Raw genomic sequence first — 20,608 nt, forward strand, 5'->3', positions numbered from 1 at the left:
CATGATCACATTAATGACACTAATCACAGGATCCAATCTGCTGCCAAAATTCCCAAAACACAAATCAGCTTTTATTTGTTGTCCTTTGTGTTTTATGAAGAAAGATTTCAAGAAAGACAATGACAAGCAACTCAAACAAAAATATACTTTTTATGTTTCTTTTTTAATGATAGAAACAATAATTTTTCATTTTTATAGTGAAAACGTACTCGGTTACTAACGTAACCTCGGTTCTCTCTAGAAGAGGGAACGAGTACTGCGTAAGATATCTTACGCTAGGGGAAAATCCTTTTCCGCGAGATATTGAAGCCAAAAATTATCCTTAATTTTGTAATAATGCAAAACGCGTTGCAGCAGCAATGCAGACATAGGCGAGACAGCTCGCGCGCCTATTGGCTGCTCTGCGGCAACTGCAGCAGCCTATCGAGCGAGGCCTGGCGTGACGTCAGACCCAATCAGGGCACTTCGCGCCCGCTGCGTCACGTCCCGTCGAAATGGGCGTGGTCTAGGCCTATAAATATCGCTCGCAGGCAGCTATTATCTGGTTTTTCATCATCAAAGCAACCAGAGCGTGTGCATGCACGGCAAGATACGCAGTACTCGTTCCCTCTTCTAGAGAGAACCGAGGTTACGTTAGTAACCGAGTACGTTCTCTTACGAGAGGTCTCTCGTACTGCGTAAGATATCTTACGCTAGGGGACCCAATGTAAAACGCCGTGCATGCTGAGATCTGACACCAAAGACCCAAGGGCGAAAGCCCGGGGTACATATAGTGCACAATCACTCAGGGAACTCACAGGGAGTCCGGGAAGAGGGAGGGGTGCAGCCTCACTTTTCCACATATAGTAGCGTCGATGGGACGCGAATTTCATCATACAGACAGGGCGGGGTACGGCCTGAACTGATGGGGAAAATGTTGGTCTTACACAGTTTGCCCAGCTTTATACTGTCGAACATTGAGCTGTGCTCAGCAGACGCAGCATTCTGAGCTGATCGCATCAGGTCAGATAATACTGGTAAATTTAGACCGACAGCAGCCTGGCCTGCAGGGCGGGAACCTCTAGGTTATAAAACCTTATAAATGTAGACGGGGAGGCCCAGCCTGCCGCCATACAAATATCTTGCAAGGCAATCCCACTTGACCAGGCCCACGAAGAGGCCATGCCTCTCGTGGAGTGCGCTCTGACACCCAATGGGCACTGCATGCCCTTGGAGGCGTATGCCAGCGCTATAGCATCAACTATCCATTTGGATAGGCTCTGTTTCGACGCGGCTAGTCCCTTAGAACGTCCGCTAAACGAAACAAAAAGCTGCTCCGTCTGTCTGAAAACAGACGAGCGAGACACATAAGCTCGTAATGCCCTGACTGGGCAAAGGAGGCTCGCGTCTCTTTCCTCATCAGGGACCGGTAGGGCTGACAGGGAGATAACCTGCGCCCTAAACGGTGTGTTGAGGGATTTTGGAACATAACCGTGCTTAGGTTTGAGTATAACTTTTGAGTCATTGGGCCCAAACTCCATGCACGCCGCGCTCACAGAGAGCGTGTGCAGATCCCCTATGCGCTTCACTGAAGCGAGAGCCAGCAAAAACACCGTCTTGAAAGACAGGTGTTTCAAATCGATTGACTGTAAAGGCTCAAATGGCGCACCTTTCATGGCTTCCAGAACCGTAGAAAGGTCCCATACGGGGACTGAGGGAGGTCTGGGAGGATTCAGTCTCTTAGCCCCTCTAAGGAAGCGGATGACTAAATCGTTCCTTCCTATTGACTGACCAAGCGTTGTTTCTGAGAACGCTGCTATAGCCGCCACATAAACTTTGAGCGTGGAGGGGGCCCTGCCCCCATCCAACAGCTCTTTTAGGAAGGAAAGCACCTCCGTCACACCACAGTTTGTGGGTGACACACCACGGGCTGTGCACCAGCCGGAAAACACCGACCATTTCGAAGAATAGAGTCGTCTTGTAGACGGAGCTCTAGCCTGCGTGATCGTGTTTAATACTCCTTTAGGGAGTCCAACATGTACCCGTTGATGGCCCAGACATGAAGGGACCATAGTTCCGGGTGAGGATGCCAGATCGAGCCGCGGGCCTGTGAGAGGAGATCTCTCCTCATTGGTACTGGCCACGGGGCAGTACTTGCTAACTGCATCACGACTGGGAACCAAGGTTGGTTTTTCCAGAACGGTGCTACCAGCAGTACTGAGCATCCTTCTTCCCTGATCCGTTCTATCACCTGAGGCAGGAGAGAGACGGGGGGAAAAGCATAGAGCGGGCGGCGGGGCCACACATGGGCCAGCGCGCTCCTGCTCTTGGAGAAAAATTCTTGACAGTGAGCGTTTTCTTGAGACGCAAACAGGTCCACTTCCGCTCTGCCAAATTTCTTCCACAGCAGATGGACTGTCTGTGGGTGTAGAGACCACTCGCCTGCCGGAACATTGTTCCTGGACAGTCTGTCCGGTCCTATATTCAAGATCCCTGGCACGTGCGCTGCTCTGAGCGAGCGCAGGTTGCACTGAGCCCATACCAGGAGGCGTTCTGCCAGCCTGTACAGTTTCTCGGATCTGATGCCGCCCTGGCGATTTATGTAGGACACCACAGACATGTTGTCCGAACGGACCAAGACGTGGTGACCTTTTATTTGGGGACAAAAACGCGTCAGCGCGTTGTCTACTGCCAGCATCTCGAGGCAGTTTATGTGCAGGAGCTTCTCCCGTTCTGACCACTGGCCGAAGAACGGTCTGCCCTCGAGCAGCGCTCCCCATCCCGAGGTGGACGCGTCCGTGGACACCACTTTCACCCTCGAGGAAGTCCCCAGGCTTACACCTGATTGGTACCAGTCATTGGTACCTTTCCAGGGTTTCAGAGCTGTGACGCACTTCTGATTGACCCTGAGGCGAAGCAAACCGGGTGCCCACGCTTCGCGTGGGACTCGCGCTTTCAGCCAAAACTGCAGCGGGTGCATGCGGAGCAGACCCAGCTGGAGCACTGACGATGCTGAGGCCATGAGACCTAGCATCTTCTGAAATCTCTTGAGCGGGACAGACGCGCCACAGCGAAAAGAGTTCGCTGTGCGTCGAATGTCTACCGCGCGCTGTTGTGATAGTCGCGCTATCATGGATAGTGAGTCCAGTTCTGTGCCCAGGAAAGATATTTTCTGACTGGGTGACAGGGAGCTCTTCGCCCAATTGACACTCAGACCCAAATCCTCGAGGTGATCTAGTAAAATGGTCGTGTGTTCTATGAGCACTGCGCGAGATCGCGCTAGAATCAGCCAATCGTCCAAATAGTTCAGCACTCGCATGCCTCTCATTCTGAGGGGTGCGAGCGCCGCATCCATGCACTTCGTAAATGTACGGGGTGCCAGGGACAAACCGAACGGCAGGACTGTGTACTGATATGCCTGGCCCTCGAAGGCGAATCTCAAATATCGCCTGTGACGTGACGCTATCTGTATTTGAAAATACGCGTCTTTCAGATCTATTGACACAAACCAATCTCCTTGGCGAATCTGCACAAGGATTTGCCTGGTCGTGAGCATCCTGAACTGTCGCTTCACAAGCACTTTGTTCAGTTGCCTTAGATCTAGTATGGGTCTGAGACCCCCGTCTTTTTTCGGTACCAGGAAGTATCTGCTGTATAGCCCTCCTTCGCTCTGAACTTGAGAGAGAGGCTCTATGGCCCCTTTGCTCAATAGTTTCGTCACTTCGGCTCGAAGTAGATGTGCTACTTCTGTTTTTACCGTGGTCTCGACGCGCGCCACATAGCGGCGAGGGCGTCGGCGAAACTGCAGCGAATAGCCTCTTTCTATAATGTTCAGCACCCACTTCGAAACCCCGGGTAGCTTTGCCCATGCGTCTGCATGGATAGCTAGGGGTTGAATACGAAGCGCGCTCCGCTCGCTCAGCGATGGAGAAGCTTCGGTGTGCTGTAACACAAGCGTGGCGCTCGTGACATTTGAGGCATGGGGCGCGCTGATGACAGCGGGCAGATTGCCCGCGCTCGACTCCTCTGCGGTGGTTAACCGCGAGGGGGAGGGCTGGGCGGTTCCCGTGGGAACTGTCATGTCTATGTGTGGATGTGGGCGCGGGACAGCGGGCACATTTATCACACCGAAAGCATCGTTCGCTTGCGTGAAGCGAGTGCACGTTGGTTTCGTTTTTACAGAAACCGTGAGACATGCATAACGTGGTGTTAGTGGGCACTGGGTAGTGGGCACGTTCACCATGTTTGAAGCGCAACCGATCTGAGTCGGTTTTATGTGCGCGAGCCCTGTGTGATAGGCTGTGCTTGTGTGTAGGGATGGGCACTGGGCAGTGGGCATTCTTACTACACATGAAACACCATCGGCCGTGGCCGGGACACCAGAAAATACACTCTTTTGGGGATTTATCTGGGTAGCCGTGAAAACGGCATTTGTGTGCAGGCAAGCGGGTGACAGAACCGACTTGTTGGCTGCAGAAAACACTGGAACAGTCACATTTTCTGGAACTGGACGAGCGAATAGCTTTGGTGTGAGTCCGGCCGCAGCGGGACTGGAACACCGTCGTTTTCCTAGCCGTGCTAGGACGACTTCGGGGCCTCGGGCTTCACCGTGATCCTAGGTCGCGAGCCACGTCCTGCGGGGCGGCGACCGGATGAGCGGGAGCGCGGTCTCGCGCTTCTGGCCTGGCGGCGCTGTGAAGTGGAGGCAGTGGACGGTGGCTGTGGCTGTGAGCTCTGAGCAGACGGTTTCGCACGGCCTGCTGCAGAGCTGGAGCGCTTCGGGAGGAAGTGCTTCATAGCCTGAGACGCTTTCTGTACCTCTGCGAATCTCTCCGCGAAGTCCTTGACGGAGGATCCAAAGAGGCCTGTGGCGGAAAGCGGGGCGTCGAGGAACGCGGTGCGTTCAGACTCGGCCATTTCCGAGAGCGTCAGCCAAAGATGTCTCTCAGACACGGTGAGAGAAACCATAGTCCGTCCAATGGCTTGTGCTGCGGACTTAGTAGCACGAAGAGCGAGGTCCGTGGCACTCCTTAAGTCCGGCACGCAGATCGCGTCAGGTCCTTCCTCATCCAGCTTACGGAGGAGATCGGCCTGGAAGATCTGGAGCGTTGCCATGGTGTGCAACGCTGACGCAGCTTGCCCGGCGGCGGAGAAAGCGCGGCGGAGCAGGCTTGACGTCGTGCGGCAAGCTTTAGAGGGCAGGGCCGGCTTAGCGCGCCGTCCAGCGGAGGGCGGGCATAAGTGGGCCGCTATCGCCTCTTCAACCGGCGGCAGCGAGAGGTATCCTTTGTTCTTGGCATCGTCAACGGCGGAGAATGCCAAAGAAACAGCAGGACGCACTCTAGCAGAATAGGGGGCGTTCCAGGACTTGGCGACTTCTTCGTGTAACTCAGGAAGAAAAGGCGCCGGTCTGGATGCAGGCGAAGCGTGCTCCCCAGGCAGGAAAAATCCATCCAGCCGGTTGTGAGCGGGCTGCTCAGGCGAAGACCACTCGAGGCCGAGGCTCGCCGCGGCCTGTGCGAGTACTCGCATGAGTTCCGTCTCAATGGAAGCTCTCTTGCCTGACGACGTGCGGGCAGGGGGTGCGGGGTCCTCAGAGCCCGCCCAATCCTCACTGCCTGACGCCAGGATAGAGCAGGAATCATCCTCTCCCAGCAGGGCTTCCTCATCCGCGATGTCAACGGAAGCGGCGGCAGACGGCGGCTGCTGTCCGTCAGGAAGCGATACAGACGAAGCCGGGGAAGCAAGCGGGCGAACCGGCGAGCTTTGGCGGCTGAGGGAGGGTTCCGGGGCCCGCTGGGCACGGCGCTTTTTACGGCGCGACGCCGCGGCGGGCGGGGGAGCAGTCTCGGTGAAGACGGCTAGGCGAGTCCTCAGAGTCGCCATTGCCATCAGCTCGCAGTGAGGGCATCCGCCGTCAGCGAGCGCGAGAGCTGCATGTTCCTCACCCAGGCAGGAAACGCAGATCACGTGGCGGTCCCCGTCGCTGAGTGTGGCTCTGCACGAGCCGCAGGAAGGCATCTTTAAAAAGACGCTAGCTCTTTTAGAATGTGTGTCGCGGCGGCGACACACACACACAAATACAGAGTAATAAAGAGAAGGATATAAGCGCCGGAAAGCGCAGCAGGAAGGCGGCGCGGCCAGCGACTTCAGTGACTCGTCCCGCTGAAGGTGCTCTCTCTCGACGGCGCGGCTTCTAATCCAGCTCCAGCGATGCATGTGCTTCGCTTGAAGGATGAAAAATCAGATAATAGCTGCCTGCGAGCGATATTTATAGGCCTAGACCACGCCCATTTCGGCGGGACATGACGCAGCGGGCGCGAAGTGCCCTGATTGGGTCTGACGTCACGCCAGGCCTCGCTCGATAGGCTGCTGCAGTTGCCGCAGAGCAGCCAATAGGCGCGCGAGCTGTCTCGCCTATGTCTGCATTGCTGCTGCAACGCGTTTTGCATTATTACAAAATTAAGGATAATTTTGGGCTTCAATATCTCGCGGAAAAGGATTTTCCCCTAGCGTAAGATATCTTACGCAGTACGAGAGACCTCTCGTAAGAGAACTACAGACACTGAATTTCTGTGGCTAGTTGCATTTTGTGCATTTATTAGATGAATGGTTACCTCGAAATTCATAGTTACATTTTCCATCAGCCTCACTAGCCTGTTTGAGTTGGACACTTAAAATTTCACATGAGAGTCCCTGTCTTCATGGAAACAAATTAGCCTCAAGGACTTTCCACAATGAAACAGTTTCAGTTTAAGAATAATATTTGTATGTGATTTTTTTCTCATGAACCACTCATCAAAATTTCATAATACAAGGCCCCAGGTGTGACTAATACAAGGCCCCATTTTGAACTAAATCTGGCCATAGCAAAGTTCGTTAGGAGTTTGATTCGGTGGTTCCAAACAGCTGACCAAACTTTGCGCTGGCTGTCAAACACCTTCAAACTTCTATTGGTCCATGATGATTACATAATCATCAATAGGGAATTTGTCATGGCATTGGTAAAAGTTTTTTTTTTTAAATTCTGGGAGAATGGGGTAAGATTATGAATTGATTAGATAGTTGTGTTCGTGTTAGTTAGTTGAGCTGATATATTGTACGCAAATATCAACCAAAAATACACAAGCCCAATTAGATGACAAAATAAAGGAAAACATGGAAGTTTAGATTTTTTTAAGTTCAATACGTTTAATATGTACTGACAACATCTGTCCGTCTGTTTTAGATATTTAGATTTAAATTATTTAATTGAGTTAAAATGTTTTAAATATCCATTTTGTCATGACATGAGATATTTTTTAATTAACTTTCAACAAGAATAGGTGGTAAGGATCAACACATATTGTTCAGTTACTGTTTGATATTATTCTTATTATTTATAATTGTAAAAGCTCTGGAGTTTTTATTGTACAGTAGTTTCCTGAAGCATTTAACTGTCACTACACATTCCCTTAATATTTTTATGAAGCATTAAAGTCAAACAAATGGGAAGAAACGGAGAACAAAAATGCCATATCTTTGGTAAACTGCAGAGCAAATGCTTCTTCCAAGAGAATCATACATCAATGAATGCAGGGAGGGGTGACATCCTTCAGTATGCTGAACAGTGGCATAACTCAAATGCACCAGATGAATGTGGCATGTTTTGCTCTAACAGCTCTCTGGGATTTCATTATGTAAGTCGAATGGCTCTTTGGATTCCGTAAACAAAGACCTTTTTCATTGCACTGAGAAAGAAAGAGGGAGGAGAACAACTAGATTTGTACACTTCCTGAAGAAAATGTCAGTGGTGCTTGCTTTAAGTTTGCTAAGGTGTTATTCTGAGTGGTTTTAAGCTTGCTACTATGTGTTTCTTGGCAATTAAAGATCATTGGTAGATGGTTGCTTACCACCCAAAGTTAATAGAGCCCACCTCCAAGTCTAGAAATGATGGTCTCAACAGATATATTGATTGGGTCTCTCCTTAAATTTAAGTCTGTGGAATAGTTGCTATTTTATCATCTACCGGGTGAAAATTGTCAGCTGGACAACGAAATTGTTGAAAATGTCAGATCACTTACAAAACGAATAGCCAACAAGCTGCTTGATTTGAGGAATCAATTATGCCAATACCACAGTGTGGAACGAGTTACATGCTCAAGTTTAATACTTTGTGGTTATGGGTTTGTTTAAATCGCATCTGTGAGCAATAGAAATAGTGAGGCTTGCCATAGCAAGCACTATTCATTAATACTTTAGAAAACATGTAAGAAAACCTTGGGGTGATATTAAATCAATTTGTCTCCCAGAGCAACAACATTGGTATAATATTGCAGTAAAATAACTCAGCAGCTCTATTGTTTGTGCAATTCACTCACTGCCTACAGCAGAAATCTCCTGTGAGTCGCTGTGGTATTCATAGATAGATGTTGCATGCCATCATCTGTAATCTGTCTCCAGTTTGTACCCTTTTGCCCCCATCCTGTCTGTGCACACAAAGAGAATCAGAAACCTCCTTCCCTAGCTGCTCATCTATCTCTTTTCATTCCCTCTTTCATTCTTTCTGTTTTTCAGCTCACTCCATCTCCAGTGCAGTTTCATGCTTTATTTAGAATCTCTTGGTGATGCTAGACCACTAGAAAATGTGGCTACATTAAGACAGCAGCTTAATACACTTGTCAGTCCTGTTTCAAGTGCTTGATATAGTCCTTTTTATACACTTTATGGAAGAGAAAGACCAGATTCTATTACTGAAGTGATTTTGGCTTTTACTGTATGAAGAGAACCATTTCATGCTATTTTCAATATAGGTATTTGACGCAGAGATATATCATATCATATCACATATCATATAAGATATTATATCTTGCTTGATAGATAATTAGATATCATAATTACCATGTTTCTTGCAAAAATCATCTTTCTTTATTGAGAGCCGTTCAATAGTCATGTATTCTAATTAAAAGTTTGCAAGCAACATATATTTCCCAGTCTGCTGAAGAGGAGTTGGTTTTGTGTTTGTATGAAATCAGTGTTCACTATCATTGTCAGAGATAATGCAACCTGGGAAAAATGTGCCTTGAAAGCTATGCACAAAATGATAGAATGATGCACAATATACTCAAAGACCATAACAATGTTTTAAATTTTTATTGCAATTTTAACCTTATGGTCTTAAGGAAACAGTCTTGTCCTGTCACCACATTACTAATTAGTAACACACAACATAACCCATAAATAGCAAATCTCATCTGCATGTTTATATTGTCACAAAATGTAAACTATATTATTGCCCACCCTTATGTTTACCTGCATGTTTCAGTACACTCACGCAAAGCAATATATACAGTACTATATAGCAAATCTTGGCAGCTTGATTGTTTGTATCGCCACAAAATGTAATCTATATTTTATCACCCAGCTCTAATGTGCTAAATGCAAGGAATAAAGATATTAACATTTCATCAACATTAACATCATAATTGTCTGTTAGGCTGCTTTGAAACAATGTGTATTGTGAAAGGTAAAATAAAACTGACTGACTTGACTCCGTCTAAACATTTTTCTGTTCTTGTCTATTCCTCAGCTGTAAGACGAAGACATACCCCGATGACCTTCCAAACACCAGCATTGTGATCGTGTTTCATAATGAGGCATGGAGTACACTCCTAAGAACCGTACACAGCGCCATAAACCGCTCGCCCAGACACCTGCTGCTTGAGATACTACTGGTGGATGATGCCAGCGAGAGAGGTCCTAATCACATCACTTAATTTACTGATTATATTAATTATACTTCCATGTTGAGTAGTTCCTTTGGTATCACACTAGCAGTCAATGGCAGAATAACTTTGTGCAATTATACAACCCCGCATCCAGAAAAGTTGGGACATTTTGTAAAATGTAATAAAATCAAGAATCTGAGATTTGTTCATTTTGTTAACTGACAAAAGTACAAGAAAAAAAATTTCAAGTCAAGTCACCTTTATTTATATAGTGCTTTTTACAATACATATTGTATCAAAGCAGCTTCACAGTGATAACATGAAAATAATACAACAAAGTTTGTTTCTAGAAGAAAATTGCGTCATCGTCCACCTTAAGTAAGGCAGATCAATAATATTGTTGAATATTAAATGTCCCCGACAAAGCAAGCCAAAAGCCAAGGCAACAGTGGCAAGGAACCAAAGCTCCATCAGTGACAGAATGGAGAAAAAAACCTTGGGAGAACCCAGGCTCAGTCGGTGGCCAGTTCTCCTTTGGCCAACGAACGAACAGTGTATGATTATGATTCAGGCAGTATTACAGGTTAGAAGTCAGATTGGATCAGAACATTCAGAATATTTATCCAGTTCCAGAAAGACGGAGTCATCACGCCGGTATGGAGACGAGTTTGTTGAGGATCAGTGCCGATGGTTGTCGTGTCGATGAGGCCTTCACAGGGCTGATGAGGCTGGCACTTCAGGGATGCGTTGTGGATGGGTCCAGGCGCAGGTCCACCATCTGATCTGGATACGGCCCGGTTCCGGCTGACTTCAGTAAACCTCGGAATAAACAGAAAGACTAACATTAGCGTAGATGCCATTCTTCTTATGATGTAACGAGTACATCAGGTGTTATAGGAAGTGTCCCCGGTTCTGGCTGACCTAATCTATGCAGCCTAATAATCATTTAACTGATTTGAATAATAGAAATGTATAATGTTCTATATGAATGCCAGATAAAATAGATGCGTTTTTAGTCAAGATTTAAACTGACTAAACATTGTCTGCTTCCTGGACAATGTTAGGAAGACTGTTCCAAAGTTTAGGTGCTAAATAGGAGAAGGATCTACCACCTGCAGTTGATTTTGATATTCTAGGTATTATCAACTGGCCAGAATTTTGAGATTGCAGTAGACGTGAAGGACTCCAAACTGCATTGGCTCCCTATTAAATATCATATACATTTTCAAATATTGCTGATTACTTACAAAGCACTAAATGGTTTAGCTCCCCAGTTCTTGAGCGAGCTCTTAACGCATTATAGTCCTTCACGTCTATTGCAATCTCAAAATTACGGCCAGTTGATATTACCTAGAATATCAAAATCGACTGCTGGCGATAGATCCATTTTCTACTTAGCACCAAAACTTTGGAACAGTCTTCCTAACATTGTCCGGGAAGCAGACACACTCTGTCAGTTCAAATCTAGACTAAAAACACATCTCTTTGGCCTAGTATACACAAAACACATTATAGACTTCTATAAATCAATGTTAGGCTGCATAGTTTAGGTCAGCCGGAATCGGGAACACTTATCATAAATCCTGATGTACTTGTTACATCATAAGAAGGATGGCGTCTACGCTAATATTAGTCTCTCTGTTTATCCCGAGGTTTACCGCAGTCCGCCGGATCCAGGCTGTATCCAGATCTGAAGAAGGACCTGCACCTGGACACGCCGACGACACAGTCCTTAAGTGTCAACTAGGCTTTGCCCTGTGAAGGCCTCCTTCCCTTCCCTTTACCTCTGTACAGAGTCACCACGTGGCTACGCGGACGCGATAAATAATTCTGTATTATAATTTTTTAAGGCCAGACAAGTAGTTTGTTGAGGGTTGATTTGTAAAGAAGGATACATGCCAGCTCACATATATATTCAAACGCGCATATCTATGGACTGAACACGTGATGCGCATGTGCGCGACGTCGCTGTTGGCACAGAGTTTTGCGCAGAGGTTGCGTAGGTTTGCACATAGATAACTGAATCAGGGGCGGCTGGCCAATAGAGGGCGCTAGGGCGCCACCCCCCCCATGAGCCAGACCACAGTTTATGAGCCACACTCATTAAATAAATAAGTAAATATATACATAAATCATACATACAAATTGTCAGTATTTGTGTGTTTGAGATATTAAATGACATTTAAGCGCGGAGCGCGTTGAGGGTTTTCTGTTAGAATGGTGTCGTGTTAGCGGCCTCTAAGTTAATAACTAATGATCTTCGCAACGGAAGTGAATCAATCAATCAAAACTAACTTTAGCAGGACAATAACTTTATCCTAGAGCTGCTGTAAAGCCAAAACAATCTCTGTTACTGTAATTTCCTAGTATCACTGTAAAGCTGCTTTGAAACAATTCATATTGTTAAAAGCACTATATAAATGAAGGTGACTTGACTTGACTTGACTATAATGCGTTAAGAGCTCGCTCAAGTAATGGGGAGCTAAACCATTTAGTACTTTGTAAGTAATCAGCAATATTTAAAAATGTATACGATGTTTAATAAGGAGCCAATGCAGTGTTGACAGAACCCGGGCTGATACGGGCATACTTTCTGGTTCTAGTGAGAACTCTAGCTGCTGCGTATTGGACCAGCTGGACTTTGTTTATTAAGTGTGCAGGGCAACCACCCAGTAGAGCATTACAATAATCTAGCCTTAAGGTCATGAACGCATGAACTAACTGTTCCGCATTTTTCATTGAAAACATATGTTGTAATATATATATATATATATATATATATATATATATATATATATATATATATATATATATAATTTAAGATGGAAGAATGCGGTTTTACAGATGCTAGAAACGTGGCTTTCAAATGAAAGATTGGTATCAACGAGCACACCCAGGTTCCTAACCGATGACGAAGACTTGACAGAGCAGCCATCAATTGTTAGACAGTATTCTGGGTTGCAGAAGTTTTTTGCCCAATAATTAGAAACTCTGTTCTTTTTCAGAATTAAGTAGTAGGAAATTACTAGTCATCCAAATTTTTATATCAGCTATGAATTCCGTTAATATTGTGAATTGGTAAGTTTTGTCGGGGCGCGAAGAAATATAGAGCTGAATGTCATCAGCATAACAGTGAAAACGAATTAGTGAAAACTAATTCCATGTAAATATCTCTTCATTTACTGCTACAAACTGATAATGGTCAGATAAGTTTGATTTGAACCATGCTGGTGCAATTCCACTAATGCCAACATCATTTTCGAGTCTATTCAAAAGAAAGTTGTGGTCGATGGTATCAAATGCAGCACTAAGATCCAGTAACACTAATAGAGAGATACAACCACGATCGGATGATAAGAGAAAATCATTTGTAACTCTAATGAGAGCTGTCTCAGTACTATTATATGGTCTAAATCCTGACTGGAAATCCTTACAGATACCATTTCATTCTAAAAAGGAACATAATTGTGAGGATACTGCTTTTTCTATTAATTTTGACAGAAAAGGTAGATTCGAGATCGGCCTGTAATTGAGCAATTCTCTAGGATCAAGTTGCAGTTTTTTAATAAGAGGTTTAATAATAGCCAGCTTAAAAGTTTTCGGTACATATCCTAGTGACAAAGATGAATTAATGATATTAAGGAGATGATCTATGACCTCTGGAAGCATCTCTTTCAAAAGCCTAGTCGGTATAGGGTCTAACATACACGTTGTCGATTTAGATGATTTAACAAGTTTAGACAATTCTTCCTCTCCTATGGCAATGAATGAATGACATTTTTCCTCAGGGAGACTACAATGCACTGCCTTATGCGATACTGTAGTAGACGGTTGCATAGTTAACATTTTCTCTCTAATATTATCAATCTTGTAAGTAAAGAAGTTCATAAAGTAATTACTGCTGTGCTGTCTGGAAACGTCCGGTGTTGGAGCTTTATTTTTTGTTAATTTAGCCACTGTTTTGAATAAATACCTAGGGTTGTGTTTGTTTTCTTCTTAAAGTGTTGAAAAATAAGCAGATCTAGCAGTTTTTAAAGCTACATTGTGTGATATTTTCCCCCATCTAGCGGTGAAATTGTATATGACTACCCAGTGAATATTAGTTTCTGTTCCTTTCAATTCCGAGGGCGTTTTAATTCCTACGGTGGCCGTATTATTCCAAGATTAACATGGCTTCCAGTTCGACTTCGTCCAATTGCGTCTTTAAAACTATTCATCACCTGTGATCCGTCGCAGCACAGATTCATTTTACAAGGTAAACAATACTTTTTCAACATCGACGCGAGGAAAAGTAACGCAAGTTACACTAGAGGTCGTTCTGCTGTTATGCTCAAACATGCTATGGTTAGACAATCAACTATAAAACTTTGAATTTACACAAATAGGCTGAATTACCTGTCGAGAAGAAAGCAGGCAACTTCGGTGTCCATTTTAAAATCTTTGCTCCTCATTAGCTCTTTCCATCTGGGAAAAGTTACTCCAATATTGACTTTGGTCTTGCTGATTTGCCTGTAGCGTTGACATTTTAATTCTCTCTTTCGCTTCCTTGGCGACTCTGCTATATGTCCTTGAAAATAGGCGTGGTCCTCCATCTTCAGCAATCTTTCAAATCTGCCAGCAGTCGCAAGTAATCTCCCCCTCACATTCGTCACGGTGTCACTGAGTGTAAAACGCGAAGGGCGAAGCTTGAATTTTCAGGTATGTCCCTCTTTGGCGAATGTATTTTCAAGATGGAGGCACAACATGGCTGCCGCCATTCGAGCGACTCGCTCGTATGTATTATAAATGGCAGATTTTACGCTTACGAGAATACTTTATTAGTTGGTGGAAGTAATTACACATGAATGAGCACATATACTTTTGATAGAACAAAGTGTTTTTTTTTTTTTTTTGCTAAGAATCAACTTAAAAAGTTACACAGTGTAGCTTTAAAGCCACAATATGTAACTTTTTTGCTTTAAAAATAGCAAAAATCACTATATCTATGTTATATATTTTTTTTAGTTGTGTACTTACATTATCCCGACTGTTTCCAACAACTTTCAAACCAGGAGAAATTTGTAATTTAATTCGAGAAACGTCCCGTTTCTTTATTTCCGTTTTGTCGCCGTCAATGGCGTCATATCCGTGTTGTCCCTGGTTTCCGCTCGTACTGCCATGGCAACCAGAGCTATGAACCAGAGAGCCCTCAGATAGTAACCAAAGCGACTGACGGTAGTTCGCAATGTCTATCTGCACGCTGTTGTTGTTTTGTTCAAACATTATGGACCATGGCAAGCAGACTTTGGATACAAAAGGAGAACTAAAACGAGAATCAATATCAGCGCGGTGTTTTCGAGATGCCTAGAGCTCCCATAGACATTATATAAACGAGAGCTCCACGTCCGAGACTTCGACCGCTTCTACATGTACTTTATTAAACAGGTGAGCACATTTACATAAAACTAATCAATGTTATATAGCTCAACATGATGAAATGTTAGAATATGATCTGTATGTTATTCTAATGTTGATCTAGCTTACTGCTAGTCTCATACAGACAAACTAACACATACATTTCAACACATTCAAATGCAGTTTAGTGTGATAGTGTAATGGTAGACCAAGTGAAACAACGCTGCGTTACCTCACAAGTTTAATTTGTCTAATAAACTGACCTGTGACTGTGAGTAGTAATTCTGCACTCGCGTGTAACGTTAGTTCGGTAGAATGAAATGTCCATATCGCGTCGCGTGTGGAGCTGATAGCTGTCGCTTAGCAATCCCGAACTGCTTCATATCACAGTCATGATAAAAGCATCGATGTATTCAGTCATCCATAAACATTATTAGATCCATAGATTAGATCGGTCGGCTTGACGTTGACGACAAGATCCATAATTCTTAGCAAATGTTGCGTCATCAAACTACGCCTTTGTTATTGTAAATAGGTTAGCGACCCCTAGTGGCGAAAAATTCCATACTGTACGTTTAAGGCCTTTCTGTACGCAATCGTGCTCTCTCTCCACAAAACGTGTAAAACTTATAATTTTGTTTTCTTCCAGCTACGCTTCATTTTTCTGCCTGCTCTCTTTAGGGCCCGAGTGTGCTCATTGTACCATGGTGTTGGACTATTTCCTTTAATCTTCTTTAATCGCAATGGAGCAACTGTGTCTAAAGTGCTGGAAAAGAGAGAGTCAATCATTTCTGTTGCAAAATCAAGTTCTTCTAAGCTATCTGGGATGCTGACGAGATGAAACTGATCAGGAAGAATATTTATAAAGTAATCTTTAGTGGCAGAAGTGATAGTTCTATCACATTTATAACACAGAGTCGGCTTTGCAACCTTGGCTAAATTAAGGATACATGAGATTAAATAATGAACATGTCATCGCTCTGCTGCTTTTTTTTGTATTTCCTAGTTCGGGCAACAGACACAGTCTCTATGTGATGATATCTAGGTGAAAGAGTCTCTATGTGATGGGACTTATCTGACCTCAGTGACGTGAGACAGCTAGCAGACAGTCGCTTTAGCCAGTCTCTCTGCTTCTTGACCTGAGCCCCAGATTGTCATGTTTGATCTCTAAGACTATGTGCCATATAACTAGAGAGAAGAGCAGCACCATCCCAGGAGGGATGAATACCATCTCTTTTCAACAGGTCAGGTCTACCCCAAAAACTTGCCAGCCACTGAGTGAGGACAATCTACTAAGTGTCTCATCACTCCGGCGAACAGGAAGGGGGCCAGAGCAAATTACAGTGCCTGACATCGTACTTGCAAGTTCACACACCTCTTTAATGTTAATTTTAGTGCTCTCCGACTGGCGAAGTCGAACATCATTAGTGCCAACGTGAGTAATAATCTTAGAGAATTTACGATTAACATTAGGCAGCACTTTTAAATTTGCTTCGACGTCAGGCGCTCTGGCTCCCGGCAAACATGTGACTATTGTGGCTGGTGTCTCTATTTTGACGTTCCTTGTAATAGAATCACCAATAACTAGGGCACTTTCAACAGGATTCCCAGTGGGTGTTTCACAGAGTGGGGAGAACCTGTTTAATTTTGTTATCGGATCGGAACAGTTTTTATAATAAATCTTTGAAAATCTAAATCTGGATTTGAATTTTTTATGTTATTATAACCTAAAAATGCTATGTGAAAGTTTGAAACAGAAAATAGTGGTTTTCATCTTGCCACTTTCTTGGTAAAGACAAGAAATCAAAATGGATTTATTGCGTTTTGGAACCAAACTCTTCATGTGTTGTCCACCATGACTCATCTATGTAGATGACATCATCTTTTTTTTCTTCTTCTTCCAGATTTTCTAAAGAAGAAATTGGAGGACTATGTTGCAACTCTGGAGGTTCCAGTCCGAATTTTGAGGATGGAACAGCGATCCGGTTTGATTCGAGCACGGCTGAGGGGTGCAGCTGCCACGCGAGGGCAGGTCATCACCTTTCTGGACGCCCACTGTGAGTGCACTATAGGGTGGCTAGAGCCACTGCTGGCCCGAATCAAAGAGGACAGGTGAGTGTACTCTGCAGACAACACTATATTCCTGAGTCTAGAACTTTGAATTCTATCCACCTTATTTTTATCCTGAGAGTGGGCACTGCCATGATTAACTTGAATGTGCGAGGCTTCCGGTGTTATTCACATTATTTTACCGATTACACTTTATCTCTAGTAGGAAATTACTAGTCATCCATTTTTTTATATCAGCTGTGCATTTCGTTAATTATGTGAATTGGTACGTTTTGTCAGGGCGTAAGAAATATAGAGCTGAGTATCATAAGCATAACAGTGAAAACTAATGCTTCCTAATGATATCTCCTAAGGGTAGTATGTACAGAGTGAACAGCAACGGTCCTAGTACTGACCCTTGTGGTACGCCATACTGAACTTTTGATCGATAAGACATCTCTTCATTTACTGCTACGAACTGATAACGGTCAGATAAGTATGATTCAAACCATGCTAGTGCAATTCCACTAATGCCAACATAATTTTCGAGTCTATTTAAAAGAATGTTGTGGTCGATAGTATCAAATGCAGCACTAAGATCGAGTAACACTAATAGAGAGATACAACCACGATCGGATGATAAGAGCAAATTATTTGTGACTCTAATGAGAGCTGCCTCAGTACTATGGTACGGTCTAAATCCTGACTGAAAATCCTTGCAGATATAATTCATTTCTAAAAAGGAACATAGTTGAGAGGATACTGCCTTAGTATCTTTGACAGAAAAGGTAGATTCGATCGGCCTGTAATTGACTAATTATGTAGGATCAGTAAAGAAGTTCATAAAGTCATTACTGCTGTGCTGCTTGGAAACGTCTGGGCTTGAAGCTTTATTTTTCGTTAGTTTAGCCACTGTTTGGAAAAGAGAGATTCAATCATTTCTGTTGCAACATCGAGTTCTTTTAAGCTCTCTGGGATGCTGAGATGATGAAACTGATCAGGAAGATTATTAATAAAGGAATCTTTAGAAGTGATAGGTCTAACATATTTGTAACACGGAGTCGGCCTTGCAGCCTTGGCTAATTGAAGTTTACACGAGACTAGATAATGATCTGAGATGTCATCGCTCTGCTCTAGTCTCGTGTCAACATTGATTCCATGTGATAATATTAGATCTAGAGTCTCACAACACAAGCTCAAGCCGTTGGATGGCTGGTTCTTCATATGGAGCATACACAAGAAGATCGTTGAGATAGCATAACAGAGTGAGGAATTTCTGATCCCCGAAGATGTTGGTCATGAGTTGCATAAAGCTGGCTGGACTGTTACAGAGCCCCTGAGGTAGACTGTTGAATTCATACAGGCCCATGGCAGTCATGAAGGCAGTGAACTTCTTGTCCTCTTCAGATATTACGAGGTTATAAAAACCAGAAGTTAAGTCCATAGCACTAAAGATGACATTCCATCCCAAAGCTGCTAAAGATGACATTCCATCCCAAAGCTGCTAAACAATCTGCCTGATGAGGCAAGGGGTGGGCATCCTTAACAGTATGAGCGACTGTCCGTGAAACTAGGAATGGCAGTATATAGTACTAAGTAATTAAATTCCATAATTCCTGAAGTTTCAATAACTTCAGGAAGTTATCAAACAGCTTACATCGGGACTTTTTTTAAGCTTATTTTAAAGTATGTTTTGTCTCATTTTAAATAATTTTAAGCCACCTTAAAAGTGTGTTCAGTCCCCTGATCAAGAAACACTGCACCACTAGGTACTTACAGTACACTTGCAACTGCAGTGATTTCTGTGGTGTAATGTAGAAGTGTAGGGAAAGGGTGTACATGTTTAGAAGTTTAGGTGAAAGTCCACAGAAACATACTCAATTAAAATTTTACCTATTCAACTTAGGTAAAAATGTGTTTTACTGCTTATTTTGCTTGCTTTGAATGCTTACCTTTCCAGCTGCTTTAGTTTGTGGTTTCTCAAAGTATAATCCTTTTACCCATCAGTAAATGTGACGTGTCCTCCATTTGTAAAATGACCTTTATTACGTTCATACTGATTTAGGTAGAGAATATAGATTCAGAATTACATTACTGCGAATATCCTGTTACTCTAACAAGAACACACTCTTAGACACTCACATTCTTGGAAGCTGTGTCACTCAGCCTCATGCTCTGGTGTGCCACTTCTTTGATACCGGAAACCTCTCTTTTCAAGCATGTGTTGTGTGCTGCTTGCTTTAAAGATTTGTACTGCCAAGTCTGGCCGAATCACTGAGCAGTAAAGGATGAGTTGGTCATTTGCGGTTTTTGCATTGAGTTTGCATTGATCAGAATCAGTCTAGTGTTGCTGAAGCTGGAGCTGGAGGTGTTAATCCAATTAATATGGAAGCATGATCTACAATGTGGACAGTTTCTTTTTGGAAATGTATTTGGGATAATTCTGCTACATAACGGATAATGTGCAGTCAGCCTGGCATTATTTGTTAAATAAATCCAGACAGGTTGATCAGGACCTGAAATCTTATCAGATTGATAAACCTGAAATTCACTTGAATACAGGATCTTAGGGTGGTATGATCGTTTGAGCTTTCTTTACACTGAAAGTCAAAAATTTCAAGTGACCGATAACATTTAAATTTTTCAATTAGTCTGACGTATTATTTCTCATTGAGCCAATGTTAACAGACCATTGCAACAAGAATTTCACTTGGGCCAATTGAAAAATGTAGATGTTATCGTTCACTTGAAATGTTTGATTTGGGAGGGTTAGAAATTGTTTACAGTGTAGGTGTATTTTTGTTGATTAAAGCCCTGAAAATACATACATTAAAATGCATGCACTGTTAATGCAGTTCAATTAGTGAAATTCAGCATGTTTTTTTGTTTCAAATACATTTGTCATTATTTTTCATCCATATTTATGCATCATGGAAATGTATCAAAGACTGGCAGAGAAGACTGTTGTGACTGTCTTAGGGCCTTATTTTCACAATCTAAGTGCATGGTCTAAAGTGCACAGCGCAAGTGCACTTAGACCGCACTTAGGCGCAACTCCGAATCCACTTTTGCTAGTTTAATGATGGGAAAAAAGTTCTCCACGCATGGTCTAAAAGGGTTGTCCCAATTCTCTTAATGAGTAATGTGTGTGTTTTGGGGGTGCAGGTGCGCCTGTCACCGCCACGTGTAGATTCCATCCTTGCAGCTGTGAAAAGTGCAAAGCTAGGCCAGCTACTCACTGTCAAACAGTTCCAGAGACTGTTGGGTCTCATGGCAGCAGCTTCCAACGTGATACCTTTTGGACTACTGCACATGAGGCCCCTGCAGTGGTGGCTCAGGACCAGGGGGTTTTCCCCGAGGGGCAACCCATTTCGCACAATCAAGGTCACGCGGCGATGCCTACGTGCCTTGGTTATGTGGAAGAAACCTTGGTTCCTGTCCCAGGGCCCAGTGTTGGGAGCTCCTTGTCGTCGCAAACT

General features: G+C 43.9%; 1 protein-coding gene across 4 annotated transcripts in view; it reads left to right on the forward strand.

The window, feature by feature from the left end:
• The window catches only part of galnt13 (polypeptide N-acetylgalactosaminyltransferase 13), a 128,438-nt gene that overhangs the window by 31,670 nt on the left and 76,160 nt on the right, over nt 1-20,608 (forward strand). For all 4 annotated transcript variants that reach the window (XM_082176156.1, XM_082176157.1, XM_082176158.1 and 1 more), the window contains exons 4-5: nt 9,548-9,714; nt 16,985-17,192. In XM_082176156.1, coding sequence (XP_082032282.1) covers nt 9,548-9,714; nt 16,985-17,192 — 375 coding nt within the window. The remainder of the gene's footprint in view (nt 1-9,547; nt 9,715-16,984; nt 17,193-20,608) is intronic.

Source organism: Leuciscus leuciscus, assembly GCF_965113295.1.
Source record: "Leuciscus leuciscus genome assembly, chromosome: 7".
Classification (NCBI taxonomy): Eukaryota; Metazoa; Chordata; class Actinopteri; order Cypriniformes; family Leuciscidae; genus Leuciscus; species Leuciscus leuciscus.